This window comes from Trachemys scripta, chromosome 2 (assembly GCF_013100865.1).
Source record: "Trachemys scripta elegans isolate TJP31775 chromosome 2, CAS_Tse_1.0, whole genome shotgun sequence".
In the NCBI taxonomy this organism is placed as follows: domain Eukaryota; kingdom Metazoa; phylum Chordata; order Testudines; family Emydidae; genus Trachemys; species Trachemys scripta.
In genome coordinates this window covers 6,583,047-6,602,171 of record NC_048299.1, presented here as the reverse complement: position 1 = coordinate 6,602,171, position 19,125 = coordinate 6,583,047, and the positions used below count along the sequence as shown (strand labels likewise).

The 19,125-nt window shown below is 43.7% G+C and overlaps 1 protein-coding gene across 20 annotated transcripts in view; it reads right to left on the bottom strand.

Moving 5' to 3' along the window:
* Window positions 1-19,125, bottom strand: part of OBSCN (obscurin, cytoskeletal calmodulin and titin-interacting RhoGEF) — a 296,265-nt gene that overhangs the window by 232,352 nt on the left and 44,788 nt on the right. For 19 of the 20 annotated variants that reach the window (XM_034759797.1, XM_034759802.1, XM_034759810.1 and 16 more), the window contains exon 1: window positions 295-380. Coding sequence is in view for 1 of the 20 variants with exons in the window: in XM_034759817.1 (XP_034615708.1) it covers window positions 295-570; window positions 1,275-1,550; window positions 8,918-9,193; window positions 11,505-11,780; window positions 14,279-14,551 (1,377 nt within the window). In the remaining 19 variants the exon portion in view is untranslated. Of the gene's footprint in view, window positions 1-294; window positions 571-1,274; window positions 1,551-8,917; window positions 9,194-11,504; window positions 11,781-14,278; window positions 14,552-19,125 lie in introns of those variants that run through there. The other variant, XM_034759817.1, reaches the window with a different exon arrangement.

Sequence of the window (19,125 nt, the reverse complement as noted above, 5' to 3'; positions counted from 1 at the left end):
AACCTCAAAGGATGGATGCCAAACAGATATTCAGAATCCCAACCTTGTCTGGGAAATGTTACGCTGCTGCTGCAAAACATCCACGGACTAGGAAGATTCACGCGCCTCCCCATTTTACCTGCTTACTCTGTAAATTTATTCTCAATATTTTGGCAAAATCCAAAATCTCCCCAGAAGCCCTCTGGACTCAGAGCCAAGGTGCCAGCAGGGCAGGAAATTCATCTTACCTAGAATACTTTAATCAACAATGGCAGCAAATCAGCCCTTAAGTTGAAAGAAAATACTCTCTCCTACCAGTGACGATAACCTTGAAGGTCAGTTTCTGGCCTGCGGCCTCACAGGTGTACTCTCCAGCGTCTTTCTTCTCCACCTGCTCCACAACCAGACGCCGGGATTTGCCCTCAGACTCCACTTTGAATTTCTTGCTGGAGGTGATCAGTTTCCCGTCCTTGTACCATTTCACTTCAGTCTTGGCCTGGGCCACCTCACAGCTCAGGGTGGCACTCTCTGTCAGGGCAGCCTTCACCTCCTTCTGCACCTTCTCCTTGTTTGCAAACACCTCTTCCATCTCTGCAGGGGAAAAGGAATTAGAAGGGCTTAAACTTCCTCACTGATGCCATCCAGAGTCCACAGAGGGAGAAGCTGACAGCTCTGCCCCTGAGGCATCTTTCGCCGCATGTTTCCCACCTCTGCCTGACCCCCGCCACCATCAGTGCAAGTCCATATGCCACCATAACTATGGACCTGCCAGCACCTCTCCTTTATAATAATCCACCCCCAATCCCCAGACTCTACCTCTCATCATTCCTCTGGAGCGATCTCAGATCCAAATATGAATTTATCCTCTCAAGCCTCCCTTTAGCTTATTTAGCTGAGATGTTCCTTGCAAAACTTTCCTTCCCCTTTGGTAGGTGAAAGGACCAACATTTCTTCCCTCTGTTATTTTTTTCAAAGTAAATGAAGATATTGCAGAGAACCCAGGATGCACTGATGGATACCAAGTATAAGTTCAGAGTTCCAACCTAGTTTGTAAAATGTTATGCTATTCCTGCAAAACACCTACCAACTAAGAAGATTCAGGTGCTTCCCCATTTTACTTGCATACTCTGTAAATGTATACACAATATTGTTGCAAAACCCAAAGTTCCCTCAAAAGCCTCCTTCACTCAGAGGTGAGATGCCAGCAATGTAGGAAGGGCATCTCACTCTAGAATGCTTTACTCAACAACTGCAACAAACCAGTGCATGAATAGAAAGGAAACAATCCCTCCCACCTGTGATGATAATCTTGAAGGTCAATTTCTGGCCTGCAGCCTCACAGGTGTACTCTCCAGCATCTTTCTTTTCCACCTGATCCACGATCAGATGCCGGGATTTGTCCTCAGACTCCACCCTAAATTTCTTGCTGGAGGTGATCAGTTTCCCGTCTTTGTACCATTTCACTTCAGTCTTGGCCTGGGCCACCTCACAGCTCAAGGTGGCAATCTCTGTCAGGATGGCCTTGACCTCCTTCTGCACCTTTTCCTTGTTTGCAAACACTTCTTCAGGCTCTGAGATGGGGAAATTAAAAAAGAACCACAGAAGGAATAAATCTATCATGGCCAATGGACTGTTACATGTATCTAGTGTTTTTACAGAATAAAGTCATTTGTTTGATGAAACTTGGTTCTTATAGTTCCAGACTCCATTAACAGCATGTTATAAATGAACCCTCTACCACACACTCCCTAGGTTTCTCCAAATCCTTGGTATCTTGGTGCTCTTTTTAGGTAGGCAGCCCTGCATATTTTCCAGCTTCCAATATTAACATCCCAAAACTGTTTCTTTTGTTGTTGTTGGGTTTGGGGGGTTTTTTGGTTCATCTTCTTGGGGATAAGCCAACTCCATCACATTTACAGTGCTGCTGTGGACTAGTAATATGCCATTGAAATCAGCTCTCTGACATTTGAAGTCTTTACATCAAGATTGGGTATCTTCCTATAAAATATGCTCTAACTCAACCACAAAATATGGGCTTAATGTAGGAATTAATGGGTGGAATTATTTGACCTGAGTGATGCAGGTCAGACTGGATGATCACGGCAGTTTCTTTAGGCCTTCAAAATCTATGAATGTTGAGACACACATGGTACATTCAGCAGTGCAGCCTGGGGATTTTACCTTAATGTATCTAGTATATTTGGCAGTAAATAAAGTATTTAAACACCTTTACTTCCAAAGTAGAACCTTAATACTTTTACCTCAGCAAATGAACTGGCATTGAAAGGCTATTACGGCTAATAAATGATAAGCTAAATATACCCATTTAAAGGATATGGTCAGCCATCTTGCTAACCAATGACTAGCAAGTCACAGTTTGATAATCCCCACAATTTATGCCCTAGTTCTCATTGCCTGTCTGAGAGTGGTTTATATGGAACAGTTTTTTTCTTCCTGCATATTGTACTTAATATTGTACTTAACACTTGCATCTGAAGAAGTGAGGTTCTTACCCACGAAAGCTTATGCTCCCAATACTTCTGTTAGTCTCAAAGGTGCCACAGGACCCTCTGTTGCTTTTTACAGATTCAGACTAACACGGCTACCCCTCTGATAATTGTACTTAATGTTGTTTTATATCTTTTCATTTATATGTTGATTTATGGTCTGCATTAATACATACATGAAAAGCGGTATGATTCTCCTTTCCCACCACTATAAATCAGAATTGACTGCATTGAAGTCTAAAGATTGCACTAGTGTAAAATTGATGTATGGGAGAGGAGAATCAGGCAGTAGGTATTTAGGGACAGATTTTTAAACAGTGGCTTCCATTTTTGCATCCACTATTTGTGCCTACAAATAACTGCTCGTGCAATTTAGGAGATTCACGCATTTAAACTGATTTACAGACACAGTCAGTACTTGGACATCTAAATGTATTACAATGGATGCAAATTATTTGCACTCAGAATTACCGGGGCAAAAAAAGTGGCCCAGTTAACACTGGTCTGAATGTTAGACCTATGTGAATATGGACTGACTAGATGGATATATTAATACAATAATTCATAAAACAGCTCACATAACTGGATGTCATCTATATGAATGATCAAGTAACAGGCCATACATATTACAGATTAATGATTTCATCCCCTAAATCTTACTTTTCTCCTTTAATATTGGGGATGTTACATATTGTGAATAAATTTGCTAATTGCCAGTCAATATAATTCAATATATTGCCAGTCAATATAAATTTGACTCTGCTAGGGTCAAATTTATCCCAAGGGTAACTCCACTGACTTCACTAGATTTATACTAGGAATGAACAGGACCCTTACCATTCAGAAAGGGACAGAAATACTTTTAAAGTTAAGCAAGATATTAAATTTCGCTGAGAAAATAGACATATTCTCAGATCCTCAGCTGGCATATGTCAGTGTAGCTCCACAGAAGTTGCTTATGATGATTTACACCAGCTGAGGATTTGGCCCCTCTATATTAGGATTTTATGAGCATTCACTGTGTACAATTAACTTTAAAACCATGTAGATTGCGGAACCAACTCCTTGGTGCCCATATAAGGTCCAGTGCACAAGGTTGTAGATGCTCGGTTCTTGTTTCCCTTAACAGGAGGGCGAGTGGCTACATCCCTGGGGGGTTTTCACCTTCTTCTGCAGCATAGGGCATGGGTCACTTGCAGGTTTAAACTAGTGTAAATGGTGGATTTGCTGTAACTTGAAGTATTTAAATCATGTTTTGGTGACATCAGTAACTCAGCCAGACGTTAGGAGTCTATTATAGGAGTGCGTTGGCGAGGTTCTGTGGCCTGCAATATGCAGTAGGTCAGACAAGACGATCATAATGATCCCTTTTGACCTTAAAGTCTACGAGTCTATCCCAGTGCGTCACACTGAATATTTACCCCTTTAAAAGGAAAAGTTTTGTGCTTCCAGGGGGGCCCTGGCGCATAAGAACTGTGAAAACCAATGTGAGTGCAATGGTAACCGGATAAATTAAGACCCAGAAAGTCACTACACTTCTGGAGAATCCAATAAAATAAAGATTTCTGCAACTAAGGCACCAGCCACTGAAAAAGAACTGATTTCAAGGTTGGATCAGTTTTCCAGTGAGCTGCTGATGGACCTGCATGTCATGTTACAGTCGCATGTCTGCGAAACACAGCGAAGGTAACTGAATAGTGCTCTCTAGTTACGACAGGGGTGGGGTAAGATGCAGCATTATCCCATGCAGCTCTGAAGTCACCCTGTTTGAAAGAGAACTGAAAACACTGGGGTTCTCATGCAAACAGCACTCAGTCTTTCTGAGGCTTGGCCAGGGCAGCCATTTTGTCCACTGGCTACATCTCAGAATTTTTCTGGGGCCTTGCATCTGCAATGGCAGACCATCCGGTTTTTTTCAGAGTCCCCACCACACTTTCCTTTTTTTAAATCAACTCCTGCTCTGCATTCTCCTCTCCAAAGCTTCCTTCCTAGTCTGAGCCCCACTGAAGTGCAACAGCGGCCATCTTGGCTGAGTGAACTCGGGAACCTCCCGAGCTAAAGGCCCCACTCTCTGTAGCTGAGCTCTGTAACAGTCTCACCTTCTCTGAACACGTAACACCCTGGCCAGTGGGTTATGGTGCACTTGAAGCCACAGCAGTGTTAGCAGGGAGCAGAATACAGCATGTTGGGGCAGCAGTTCCCAAAGGCACTCTGCTTACAGAAGACTGAGGCAAGCAGAATGGCTCCAGGGGTGATGAAGGAACAGCAAAGATTACACTCTTTAAACTGGAGCTGCACCCCGTATTGGCTCGGACCCCTAGTGGACACGGAAGTAGGAGGGCTCATGGCCTCCCAACATTGTGGCTCCTTTGTGTGTCTAATAAAACATTATTTATTTGTGTTACAGTAACACCCAAAGCCATCAGTCAGGATTAGTGTCCCGCTATGCCCAGGGCTGTACAAACACGTAGGGAGACATGGTGCCTGCTCTGATAAGCTCACGATCTAAACAGACAGTAAGTATGAAGGAGAGAGAGGGGGCATACAACATACAAGCACAGGGATCCGGGGATGAGACCTTCTTTATATAAAGTAAAAGGCAATTAAGCACAACTGCCTCTCTGCCAGGCAGAAGTTAGTTTTCGTCTTTTCAGTTTTAATTGGGGAGCAGACAAGGTGACCATAATGGTCCCTTCTGATTTTACAATTTATTAATGAATTGTTACCCCCCTAGCCTAATTTCTACCTTGATTAATAACCACACTGCGCACATCATGTTTGCAAAGCACTTTATGTTCCACAGCCTGTGGAGACTGATGCAGTGAGGGGTAGTGATTTAGCCCAGACACACACAGTAAGTCCCACTGGGACTCAAACTCAGGTCTCCCAAGTACTACCCCCTACGTTACTGGTAGCATTATAACTACACGGCACCTTGCCCCTGTATGGGTTCACAGGGAGAAGAAAGAATTTTCTGTCATCTACCACACCTGCAGAAGCACACCCAGAATCTGTCCCTAATCTAACCTAATACCAAACAAATCACTGGAAGACTTTTGTTAATGTCCAAATTCCTGTTGTTTTAAGACAATAAGAACTGTGCTGGGTTGGATCACCAGTAGCCTGCTTCTGGCATGTGGCTTATACCTGATACTTCACCAACAGGGGAAAGACAGATAACATAGAGTAGATGAAATGGATATGAGACCAAATAGATGAGAAGAGATTGATTATATTGACAGATAGCTAGGGTCAGATTATGGGAGGGAAGTGCTGATATTCTTTGCTCCAGATGCACCTATAATTCCAGAGCAGATGGTATTTCTGCTGAAATGATCAGAAGTGAAACAGTAATGTTGTCATTCAATCCATCATCATTAGTCTTCAGGGTTAACACCATTGCTGCTCAGACTGTTTATTGCAAATAATTGATCTGACTAATGTATCCCTCTTTCAACTGGCTAATTATCCACAAAGAGACTTGGATTGAAGGAATCTATTTGTTATTCAAAACTGTCCATTGAACTATTTTATGAAAATAAAATTCAGCATCAGGGACTGTTTGCTGTTCTCATTATTTGCCATTGATGCCATCGGGCTCCAGAGGCTCCTGGAGCAGCAAAAAGCTGGAGAATATTAGCAGATGCTAGATCAAACCGGCAGATGTTCCCATCACTTCCATCCAATTGAATCTCATTTTCAGTTTATTTTGAAATGGCTCAGGATATGTCAGGCATATCAATGCCAATGTGAGGCCTTAGCTGCTATTTACTGGACATCTGAACCACTTGCAAAATGATTAAGATACCAAAAGAAACCCATCACTGTCAGAGTGACAGAAAAATGTAGTTCCTAAAATGTCCAGAGGCTCAAAATCAAATGATGTTTGAAAGAGAAAAATCTGCTTGGGTCATTGCTCGTTGTTCCGAGAATAGAGCTGACCTCGTACAGCCACCTTAAGATTCCTGTGGGTCCCAAATCCATTTAGAGAACACGCTAGATGCCACTGCCACTGGATGAAAGGAGGGCGGGGAGGAGATCTGGATGAAAGATGTGCACACAACGTGTGTGTGAAGTCCAACTCACTGCTCATTCCAGCCACACACACATATCCATTTTTGTTCACTTTGCCACACATTTGAGGACTTGGGGGGGAGGATTTTTGAACACAGTCTGCAAAATATGTATTTGTTTGCGCACCGTATGTGTGTGCAAATGAGTGTGTCTACTGCTGATCTAAGAAAAAAGAACAGGAGTACTTGTGGCACGTTAGAGACTAACAAATGTATTTGAGCATAAGCTTTCGTGGGCTACAGCCCACTTCATCGGATGCATAGAAGGAACATATAGTGAGGAGTTATATATACACATACAGAGAACATGAAAAGGTGGCTAATTAAGATGAGCAATTATCAGCAGGAGAAAAAAAAACTTTTGTAGTGATACTCAAGAAGGCCCACACTGTGATCACATCTGGGCCATGAAGCTGGGTCCCCATATTGTAACTTGTTTGTAACTTCCTCATCCTTTCTTCCTTCTACTTCATTTACATCTATTTCTGCATGTGTCTCTGAAGGTCAATACATTTTCTCCACTTCCATATCAGTCTGATGCTGTGAGATGCCTTCATCTAGAAGTAAGTTTCCATCATCTTGAGTTTCCAAACTGCTTTTTTGTGGATGTGAGCTACCCTCATCTTGAAGTAATATACCTTCATCTTGATGTTCCAAACTGCTTCCATCTAGAAGTGAGCTAACCTCCTCTCCGAGTAAAATTCCTTCATCTGGATGCTGTGAACAACTTCCATCTTTATTTGGATTAAAGAGAAGATATTTCAGGAAGGATCCCTGCTGTTTTGCTAGGTCCTTTTCCTTCTCAGCCTTTCGTTTATGATACTCAGCTCCTGAGGGTTTTCTTTTTTCCTCTTTCTGCCATGGGGCATTTGATTATTAATATGTACTGTGCTCCCGACTGCAAGCATTACAGCATTAAGGATGGCTGACTCACCCACCACATGGTTGGCGATTTAAACCACATTGCAGCCATCCGAACACGTCTTTTCACTGCTTAAAGGTTCAATGATTAGTAACATACACTCACTTACCTATTAAAACAGTTAGTTACAGCGTTTACACGGAAACAAAATGACCTTTTTCGATGTTATAATCCGACACTGATTGTTTGGAAAGTAATTCCCTTTATCACGGTTACCCGCTTGGAGTGTGACATCATCACTTTTGTAGTCTATTAACCGTTAACGCTGTTACTTTTCATTTATGGACCTTATTTAGTAGATGTGAACCAGTTATAACAAAGAAAAGTTAATAATTATACAGCCTGATAATAACGCTAAGGTTTAATAACGCTTAAAGATCCTCACATTTTGGATTTATAATGCTGAAAGATGTTATTCTTTATTCTTTGGCACCAAGAAACACAATTTTCCACAGTATTCACTCGATTCTTAACCATCTACCTGCGACGTGTGTTAAAATGACCCTTTGACATGAATCAACTCGCGATATCTCCGCTCTACATGAATTTCCGGCTATGTGGCCTTGATGTATATTCGAGTTAGGTGTCACTAGCATTGCAGCTCTTGCCGCTGGTGGATGTGTTTCATTGTGGCTGAGTTATTGCTTATCAAAATTGAGGAGTGGGTCATCCTGACCCTACGTTGCAAATTGAAAAAATTTTTTGCTAAAATATTTTTTTGCAGTAAGTAAAAGATTTGACATATTAATAAATTCTCAGAAATGTAAATAAATGAATTATAATTCATATTCCCTCCGTATGAGCATGGGAATTGAAATAATGACATCGTTGTTATTTTATTTGTATTTTTCATCTTTTTCATTTTTTTTTTCATTTCATTTTTTTCCTCGAATTTGGCGCCCCATTTAACTTGGCACCGTAGGCGACCACCTAGTTCGTCTACATGGACGGGCCGCCCCTGTGTGTGTCTGTGTCTTTGGATGATTTAGTTGGGGATTGGTCCTGCTTTGAGCAGGGGGTTGGACTAGATGACCTCCTGAGTTCTCTTCCAACCCCAATATTCTATGATTCTATGAGAGGGAGGCTATTAGGAGGAGGAAGGAAGAGAGAACGAAAGAGGAGAGCTAGTGATTTTCAGGCTGAGCAGCAGTGGGGAGGACAGGGTAGACGTGATTGCATTGGACATGCTAAAACTGCTTTTGCCTGATGACATTTTATACATGTTCCAGCCCCAGAATCTGAACCTCAGGAGACCTGCAGAGACCTTGTGTCTCCAGACTAGACCCAAGTCTGGTCCAACCCTCCTCAGCCTCATGGCAGTACAGCGCAAAGAACAGAAGAACATGAAATAATCCATTTTATCACGTCAGCAGAGAACATGAGAAAAGACCCAGAAAGAGAAGTCAACGAAATATAAATCAGAGCATCTCACTCACCTGTGATGATAACTTTGAAGATCAGTTTCTGGCCTGCGGCCTCACAGGTGTACTCTCCAGCATCTTTCTTCTCCACCTGCTCCACGACCAGATGCCGGGATTTGCCCTCAGACTCCACCTTGAATTTCTTGCTGGAGGTGATCAGTTTCCCGTCCTTGTACCACCTCACTTCAGTCTTGGCCTGAGTCACCTCACAGCTGAGGGTGGCGCTCTCTGTCAGAATGGCCTTCACCTCCTTCTGCACCTTCTCCTTGTTTGCAAACACCTCTTCCGTCTCTGCAAGATGGAAATACAGTCACGTATGTCCTTTTGCAGTCTCCTATCATGGGGCTTAGGTAACACTCCCCATATCACTGTAATATTTTAGCACCTCAGGAATGTTAATGACTATATCCTCAACAGCCCTCTGAGATGCTTCCCTATCTTTGTTCCCATTTTACAGATAGGGAACTGAGACATCGAGAGAGGAATATCTCAAAGTCACATGAGAAATCTCTTGCAGAGCTAGGAACGGAACCAAGATCTACTGATTCCCAACCCAATGCCTTTACCCCAAGACCATCCTTCCTTCCCAACAGAAAACACTATCCTCGAAAGCTGCTGTAGGCTGGTGCACCAAACATCCATAAAGAGAGATCACGTGATGACCCTGACTGATCACCACCACACTGCACTTTAGTCCAAGGAACTCACAGTTTCACAAACATTAAGAGCTAAACTTTGCTGTCAGTCACCTTGGTATAAATCTAGAACAGGGGTGGGCAAACTATGGCCCAGGGGCTGCATCCAGCCCTCCAGATGTTTTAATGTGGTCCTCAAGCTCCCGATGGAGATCGGGGTCCGGGGCTTACCCTGCTCCGGCGCTCCAGCCAGGGAGCGGGGTTGGGGGCTTGCCCCGCTCTGCATGGCTCCCAGAAACAGGGGCATGTCCTCCCTCTGGCTCCTATACGTAGGGGCAGTCAATGGGCTCCACATGCTGCCCCCACTCCCGCAGCTCCCCTTGGCCGGGAACCATGGACAATGAGAGCTGCAGGGGTGGCGCCTGCGGCCAGAGCAGCGCGCAGAGCCGCCTGGCCATGCCTCTGTGTAGGAGCCAGAGGGGGGACATGCCGCTGCTTCCGGGAGCTGCTTGAGGTAAGCGCCGCCCGGAGCCTGCACCCCTGATGCCCTCCCATGCCCCAACACCCTGTTCCAGCCCTGATCCCCCTCCAAACCCCTTGGTCCCAAGCCTGGAGCACCCTCTTTCACCTCCAACCCCTCATCCCCAGCCCCACCCAGAGCCTGCATCCCCAGCTGGAGACCTGACCCCCGACCCCTGCCCCAGCCCAAGAACCCCCTCACGCACCCTGAACTCCTCATATCTGGCCCCACCCCAGAGCCTGCACCCTCAGACGGAGCCCTCACCGCCTCCCTCACCCCAACACCCAATTTTGTGAGCATTCATGGCTCGCCATACAATTTCCTTACCCAGATGTGGCCCTCAGGCCAAAAAGTTTGCCCATTCCTGATCTAGAGTAATTCCACTGACTTCTTCCAGCACCTACATGTTCCTTGGTAGCTTCCCATCCAAACACTGCCCTGTCTTAGTCCTGATTAGCTTGTGGATAGCTTTGCAGCAGGTGCCCTCCTACCTCCTTGCATCTGAAGAAGTGAGGTTCTTACCCACGAAAGCTTATGCTCCCAGTACTTCTGTTGGTCTTAAAGGTGCCACAGGACCCTCTGTTGCCTCCTACCTCCCAGTTTATCAAAACTGGGGCAGTGAGCAAGAGACTATTTGGTACCAATGGAGGATTTCAAAGGACAGCAAAGCAAGACGTGGCCCACAATAACCACAAATGGTAGAACCTCAGAGTTACGAACTGACCGGCCAACCACACACCTCATTTGGAACGGGAAGCACACAATTAGGCAGCAGCAGAAACAAAAACAACAAAAATCAAACAGTACAGTACTGTGTTAAATGTAAGCTACTAAGAATAAAGCGAAAGTTTAAAAAAAAGATTTGACAAGGTAAAAAAACTCTTTCTGTGCTTGCTTCATTTAACTTGAGATGGTTAAAAGCTGCATTTTTCACTGTACAATAAAGTTTTAAAGCTGTATTAAGTCAATGTTCAGTTGTAAACTTTTGAAAGAACAACCAGAACGTTGCAGAACGCTGCAAAAACCAGCTCCTCTTGCTATTTGGAAGAGCTTTTCTGTGTCACTTCAAACATCCCTCTTTGCTTTTAGCTACATCTCTTAGTTTCTCTCTCTCACCCACTCCTGACTCTGCTATTATTTTGTGTTTTAATTCTGTGGACCTGATGCTGCAGGTGCAATGGCATCTAATTTTACAGGTGCAATGGTGCAGGCAGGTCGCTAGATATCCAAGAGCTACCCTCCGCAGCCACAACATGTTGCACGTGCAATTATTTGTGGACACCCAATTGCACATGCAAAAGTAGAGGCAGGTTTCAGGCTTCGCTGAAAATCAAGCGCTGTGGCAGAGTTATTTACCCCGAAAAGGGTTTGGGGATGCACCTTAGATGCAGGATGCTATCCAGGATTAAGTATTTTATTGCTCCTGAGATTTCATGCATCCGCTCACCTTTGACTTTGACTTGGAATGTTACTTTGTCATCCTTTGATTCACAGGTGTAGCTCCCTTGGTCATGCTGTGTCACATTCTTGATGATGAGCTTTCGGTCTGTTCCCTGAGAGGTGACTGTCGTTCTCTGGTCCTGCTTAATCTCAGTTTGATCCTTCTTCCACACAACAGCTCCACTCACCACCGAGACCTCACACGCCAGCTCTAGACCCTCAGAAGGACTGACTGAAATTTCTGGCGTTGCTTTAGGCTTGTTGACAAACTTAACAACTTCATCTAAAAAGAAGAAGGAAAAGTAGTTTGTGCCCCTCCATTAACCTAGAGCAACATAAGAACAATCCAGTTACACCCTGGCATGATTTCAATGTTAGTGATCTCCAGGGCCGGGATTCCATCTATGGAAGAATTTACATGTGTAAATTTGCTTGTGTTTCATTCCCCTCCAGTAGCCAGTTCACAGATGATAACAGCCAACTACAGCTACCCGCTAATGGAATTTCTCCTTTAGCTCAAGTGGTAGAGGTCTGTGCTAAAGGTCCCAAGTTCAAACCCGTCTGATGACCCCTCCAGGGAGTTACTAAAAATGGATCCCCCGACTTCCATGGGAGCTGTGGATACACTAACCATGTGCAGAAGCTGGTGCTATGTATTTCAGCCTAACGCAGGAAGGATGAGTATGGTTACAGAGTGTAAGGACAACATGGTTGTCGCTAAGGGAGTTGCATATGAGTGTAGCTAAGGGCAGAAGTTGATAGGAGAGTCATATGTAAGACATGGGGGGTAACTGGAAGGGACCTTTTACTTGGCACTGGTGAGGACACAGCTGGAGTATTGTGTCCAATTCTGTGCACCAGACTTTAGGAAAGATATGGACAAACTGGAGAGAGTTCAGAATTGAGCAATAGACATGATAAAAGGTTTAGAAAACCTGACCTGTAAGGAGAGATTAAAAATTGGGCATGTTTAGTCTTGAGAAAAGAAGAAGCCAGTCCATGCAAATAATAAAAGCCTACTGCTGCGTGCATTTAATGGCATTTTCCTTTATCTCAAATAGTAGAGGCCTGTACGTTGGCACTGAAGGTTATGGTTCAAACCCTGCTAATGATCCAGGTTGGGGGTTACTACAATGAGGGCTGTAGTTTGGTTTTTTCCCCCCAGAATGCATTTGCAAAGGGTTAACATTAAAGTGAAGATGACATAAGTGGCACTGAGCTGTATGGAGGTAAGCACCTTGTAGATTAATCTAGGAACAAACGTGTATGACACATCCCATTGCTCATGCTAACAAGCAACAGTGAGCGTAACATGTATTTCATACTAGGCACTCAATCAAGCTACCCTGCTGCAGAGTAAGTTGATGGCTGTCAGTGATAAGTAACCTTAGTTTAACATTACATATTATTCTGCAGCACCTGTTGCTTTAGTCGCCAAGTATCCCAAGGACAGCTAAAATGATACACCCGTGCTACCCATTTCTACGGCACCAATGAACAAACATTTCTGTTAAAACTTATCTATCATTAGGCGTAATCTATTTTTACAAGAATTATTTGACTGTGGAATAATAGCTTCATTGGAGTCCTGCATTAGAGGTTTCTGGGGAACATTCACTACCACAAAGGCAGTTTGTGTCCCGGTCTTAGTGCTGGCCTCTTGCCTCGCAGTGCTTCTGATTAGCACTCTGGACATTTTTTATTATAAAACGTGAAACCTATCTGGTTTAGGGTTTTCTTAGCAGCCTGAAATTCAGCCCATTTGCCAGAAAGTTCACTGAGGTTTCCAAATCTTTTGGTAAACATGGGTCCAGTTTGCCTGACCCAGGCTACAGCTTCTGTGGAAACAATGTGAAATTCAGTAGTTTTGACCATGACCAAATGAAATTTGGTAGTTTCAAGTTTTGAGATTTTGGAATCATTTGAGGATGAAGCTCAAAGCAAAATCCAGTGAAACAAATCCAGAAAAACTTCCCACCAATCCCTGTGTGCGGGGTTGGCTGGATTTCACAGAGCATTTTTTATGATGTCTCCTCAATACCATTAGCTCTAAACATAAGAATGGCCATACGGGTCAGACCAAAGATCCATTGAGCCCAGTATCCTGTATTCCAACATCAAAGGGTAGCCATGATGCCACCAGACTCCTTGTTGTCTTCCAACAGTGGCCAATGACAGGTGCCCCAGAGGGAATGAATAGAACAGGTCATCATCAAGTGATCCATCCCCTGTCCAGCTCTGGAATAAATCAGTTCTAGGACTCCCCCTCATTTGGCCTGAGGGATATGCACTCTACTTCTGGGATAGGTCAAGCTACCTAAGGGAATGACTCGCACTCAGAGACCACAAACGTTCCACAGGAGCGCGGAATTCGAGTTTAACCGGGCACCAAGGCTTTCTCAGAAGGTAGCCCAAGACTCTCAAACCCCCTCTCGCAGGAGGGAGCTCAAAGGGAGTATCAATTGTTGAGGCAACGTGCTCTAGATGGGACCGAACTACAGGATTCAGCCCCAGAGCCAGATGCAAACCTGTCCAAAGTTTGGGGTGTTTCGGTCTGAGGTTTTGGCTTGGGCCCATCTCTAGTCATTCCATTAGTGACCTGAATATTACTATTATTGTTGTTTACCTGTATTGCAGACGTGCCTAGAGATCAGGGCCTCACTGTGCTAGGTGCTGTACACACATAAAGATGGCAGCCTCTGTCTCAAAGAGCTTACAATCTAAGTGATAATGTTCCTGTACCCAACATAAGCCCTGCTCACACTTGCCTCATGAACTCACCTGAGACCTTTAAATTGAAAACTAGAGTGTCCTCTCCAACTTTGCACATGTACGTTCCCTCATCTTCTTTTGTTACAGCTGAGGCGATGAGCTTGTGCAGCTTCCCGTTATCCTCCAGAGTGAATTTCTTTGTGCGTTTGATTTCTTTGCCGTCTTTGTACCACTGCACCATGACATTGGCTTCAGAGGTCTCAGAAACAAACTCAGCCTGTTTTCCAGAGGTGGCGGAGAGAACACCACCGGCTTTCTCTTTGTTCGTGAAGTGCACAAGTGCTGAAACAAAATGGCAAAAGGCATTGTGTAAGGAACTGTGTCCATATTGTTAGTTCATCTATCCATGCAGCCAGCTACAGACACTTTAATTAGGAATCACAGAATCATAGAAAAGTAGGGCTGGAAGGGACCTTGAGAGGTCACCCTGGCCATCACCCCCCCACTCCGCGCACTTAGGATCTAGTAGGTTGCTCCTGGATTCCTGTTTTTGGCTAATTACCTCAAGTTGTTATTTTAGGACCTGATCCGGGAAGCCTTTGTCATATGCTTTATTTGTGCAAGCAGTTCCGTTAAGTCAATGGGACTACTCAGGTGAATGAGGGCAGTTCGTGTGAGTAAAGGCTGCCTTAGAATATACTCTACATTTGGGTCTATGAATAAGAATTTCACATTTCAACAGTGGGTGATTTTCAGTTATCATCCAAGATGCTAACTTGCAAAATAATCTTAATGAGGCAGGAAGGAAAGAATGGAAGAAAGAGAGGAAGAGAGAATGAACAAATATTAGGGGAAACATTGAGGCTTATTAAATCACTGTATTTATCTAGCTAGCAAACAATTGTACCTTACAAGATATTTAAATGTAATCTGAATAATTTGAGTTGCACTGTACTATAAATCTACAGAATTACCAACACCCTCTAAAAATGAAAAGACATCCCTTACAGGAAACTAACTAGAACACAAAAGACTTAAAATAACCCAGTGTTATACCAATTTGTAGTGGAATAATCAATTCACCAGTATAACCTCACCCCATTCAATGTTTAGATCCAAATACACAACAGTAGCAATAATTATTAACTCAAAACATGTGCCGAACGACATAATACCATTTATTCCAAGTAAGGGAATTAATGTCCTAAAATTCAGTCATGTCATTTAAAAAAAGTACAGCAAAAGTTTAAAACTGCTTGTTGGTCCAGTGTGATCAAAGCTACTCTGACAAAAGTATACATAGATATGTTTTTACCCTTAATTTAAAGAAAAAAAATCTGAACAACTTTTATATGGTTTTTGTGCTCTTATGTGCAGGGAAACCAACATCGAATTGCTGGGCACTGAAGTGCTTGATACACTGTAAATAAATTCATCCCTCTTTTTACGATACTGCCAACTTTTTTAAAAAAAAAAATCTTTGTTCTTTCTTACAGAGATGAATGTGCAGAATTTCCTTCACATCACCACTGGGCAGAAGCCCAACCTCTACTATCCAGGTTACTAATCATCCCTACTGAAAATAGCTACAGACCCTTTCAGTCACAGTCTGGGAGCCAAGAAGCTGAGAATGCAACTTCCAGTCTCTCCCCATGCTTGGAAGGGAACATTAGCGCTGCTGTCAGTTATAACTAATGGGAATTCTCCTTTAGCTCAGGAGTGGAGTTGATGCTTTGAGATCTGGGCAGCCCAGTAGTAAGGAGGGATTCCCGGTAAAAACAATCTTAAAAAACTTGATTAAACAATGATGAAAATTTGATTCATGACAATTTGTACTGCAGTAGCATTTAAGAACCCCTAACAGGGATCAGGGCCAATCATGCTAAGGAACTGCACAAACAAATAAAACAAAGACAGTCCCTGTCCCAAAGCTCTCACAATCTAGGATTTAGAGGACACACAACAAGTGACTAAACAGACAAATGGGAGAATGGCCGAGAAAGGTGTGTGTGTGTGGGGGGGGGGGTATGTTAGCTGTTCTAGTTTTTCTTACAGGACTCCATTCAGTCACTAGCTTCTGGTGTAAAGACTGCTCCGGTAAAAAAAAAAAAAAGAATAACTACAGCAACCAAAAGAATGCCAAAGAGGATACATTTGCAGCCAAAGTGTGAGTACAGTGGGAGTTTCAAATGTAACTCCCTCAACGCAGCACCAAAAAAACATTAACACAGATCCCTCATTTGAGAGCTACATTTAGGTGAAAACATTTGTGAATATCTTCCAGCTAATCCAATATCAAGCTGTGGGCTGATCGGACGGAGTGAAAAAAATATATACTGAGAGAGAGGCAGGGACAGAGAGAGAATGAGAATTAAATCATTCTGCAGCCAGGTGTAGCCAGCAAAAAGCTCTCCACAAATAGCTGCATTTTTGAATGAATTCTTTTCACGTGTGTTCATGCCTGTTTTGTTTGCTCTCTGAAGAACCTAGCAAGTGAGCATTCATGGATCAGTTATGTGTGTAGCTTCCTCCCATGGGCATATGAGAGTTAACAGAGACGGCAGACTCACAAGCAGGGAGAGGTGGGTGGGTTGGTGGAAGGGTAGGGAATCACAGCCTGAAGGAGGTCACAGGCTAGAAAATGCTGACAAAGGGGAGGGGGTGTCATAGATACACACCATTAGGAGGAGTCACTTATAGGTTGGGAGAAAGCTGGCTAGGGCTCTGTTTGTGTTACTGGGCTTAATATAGGACCCTGCCCGGATCACTGCTCTGCATATTCTCAGGGTCAGAGACCAAATCGTCCTATGGGACATGTACAGTCTTATATTCACTGAAATCAGAGCCTGGCGTGAAAACCCGAGAGCAGAATTTGGACCTCAGTATGGGATGATGAAAGAAAAAGGATTGCGCTACCAATAATAGCGATGTAAACTGCTCCACATACACCATCAAAACAGTCAAGATTCTTCCTCCTCTCTTAACCCTCTGACCTCCCACCACAAACACAGCTAACAACTTGCCCAGACCGGTATTGCCCTGGCCTCTTCTTTTGTCATTCAGTGTTGCATGCATTCTAAAACAATATGCGTTTCCTCACCTTTTGGGGGCGAAGCCAGACTTTGAGGCACCTGCTCCCCTACTTGGTGTAAACTTTGCTTGTGCCAATCAGAAACGAACACAAACAGGTTTTGGGCCCCGTCCCCTATGACACTTCTATGATGTCATAGTTGGTACTTTATGGGCCTGCCTGCCATGTGCAGGCAGGGAGAGGAGAAAGAAAAACGAATCCTGTGTATCCTGTGTACACCCGTAACCGAGCCTGATCACCTCGAAGGCTCTCTTTCAGCTCACGTGTTTCAAACAGAGTTTCTACGTTTGCCGGTCGTTATGTGTTGGTTTGTATTTTTAAGTATCAGTTATTACTAAATGCTGCATCTTTGTTTATAAATATTGTTAGTAGATATTTTAGTCATTGTGTCTTTTAAGTTTCATTAACTCTATTAGCTAACCAAACGCTGCTCCCTTACCCCTTGTAATTATCCCCAATAAAACTTTAAATTGATTAATTTTAGTTGTGTGTGTGTGTGTATGTGTGTGTGTCTGCAGTTTGCATCGTGACCCATACTCTCCTTGCATCCCTTACCAATATAGTCTATTGCCACGTGCAGCCTGGTAAATAACAGGCCTGCATTTTCTTTCGCCCCCGCGTGCCCGTGGCAATCCACACTCCTGCTCCTCCAGTCAGCTCCTCACACAACCATTCTCAGAGAAAAGGAGGAAGGCCACGTCTGAGGCAAATGCATTGAAGGCACAGTCTTGCTGTCCTTTCTTAGGCAAAACCCTCACTGGAGTCAACAGGAGTTTTGGCCAGGTAAGGTCTGCAGGATGAGGATCAGATGCCAAATGCCCTAACCCTGCCATGTGACCTTTGAGTAATATAACTCCTGTTTTTGGTCTGACAACAGGCTACAATATAGAATCATAGAAGTGTAGGGCTGGAAGGAACCTCAAGAGGTCATCTAGTCCAGCCTCCTGCACTGTGGCAGGATCGAGTAAACCTACACCATCCCTGCCAGGTGTTTGTCTAACCTGTTCCGAAAAATTTTCAGTGACGAGGATTCCACAGCCTCGCTTGGTAACCTGTTCCAGTGCTGAACTATCGTCGTCGTTAGATAGTTTTTCCTTATATCTAAACTGAACCTCCCTTGCTGCAAACGAAGACAATTACTTCTTGTCTTACCCTTGAGGGACACGGAGAACAATTGAACATCGTCTGCTTTACAACAACCTTTCACGTATTTGAACACCGTTGTCATGATCCCCCTCAGCATTCTCTTCTCTAAGCTAAACATACCCAGTTCTTTCAACCTTTCCTTCTAGGCCAGGCTTTCCAAACCTCTTACTATAGTTGCTTTCCTCTGGCCTCCTTTCAATTTGTTCACATCTTCCTTAAACTAAATGGGAACACAGTCCAGTACTCCAGCTGAGGCCTCACCAGTGCGAAGTAGAAAGTAATAGCTCTGTACTGCCCACCTTATTAGACAACTGGATGAAAATCCAGCCAGTGTAATCAGGGCCCTTTCAAGCCAGCTCCAGCTCCCATAGAAGTCAATGGAAACACTCGCATTGACAGGTTGACTGAGAGTTAAGTTTCCCTGAGGAGGCTGAAGGTTTGTAAGCACTAGGCCTATATCCACTAATCAGGGCGGCTCTATGTTTTTTAAAAAGAAGAACAGGAGTACTTGTGGCATCTTAGAGACTAACAAATTTATTAGAGCATAAGCTTTCGTGGACTACAGCCCACTTCTTCGGATGCATATCATCCGAAGAAGTGGGCTGTAGTCCACGAAAGCTTATGCTCTAATAAATTTGTTAGTCTCTAAGGTGCCACAAGTACTCCTGTTCTTCTTTTT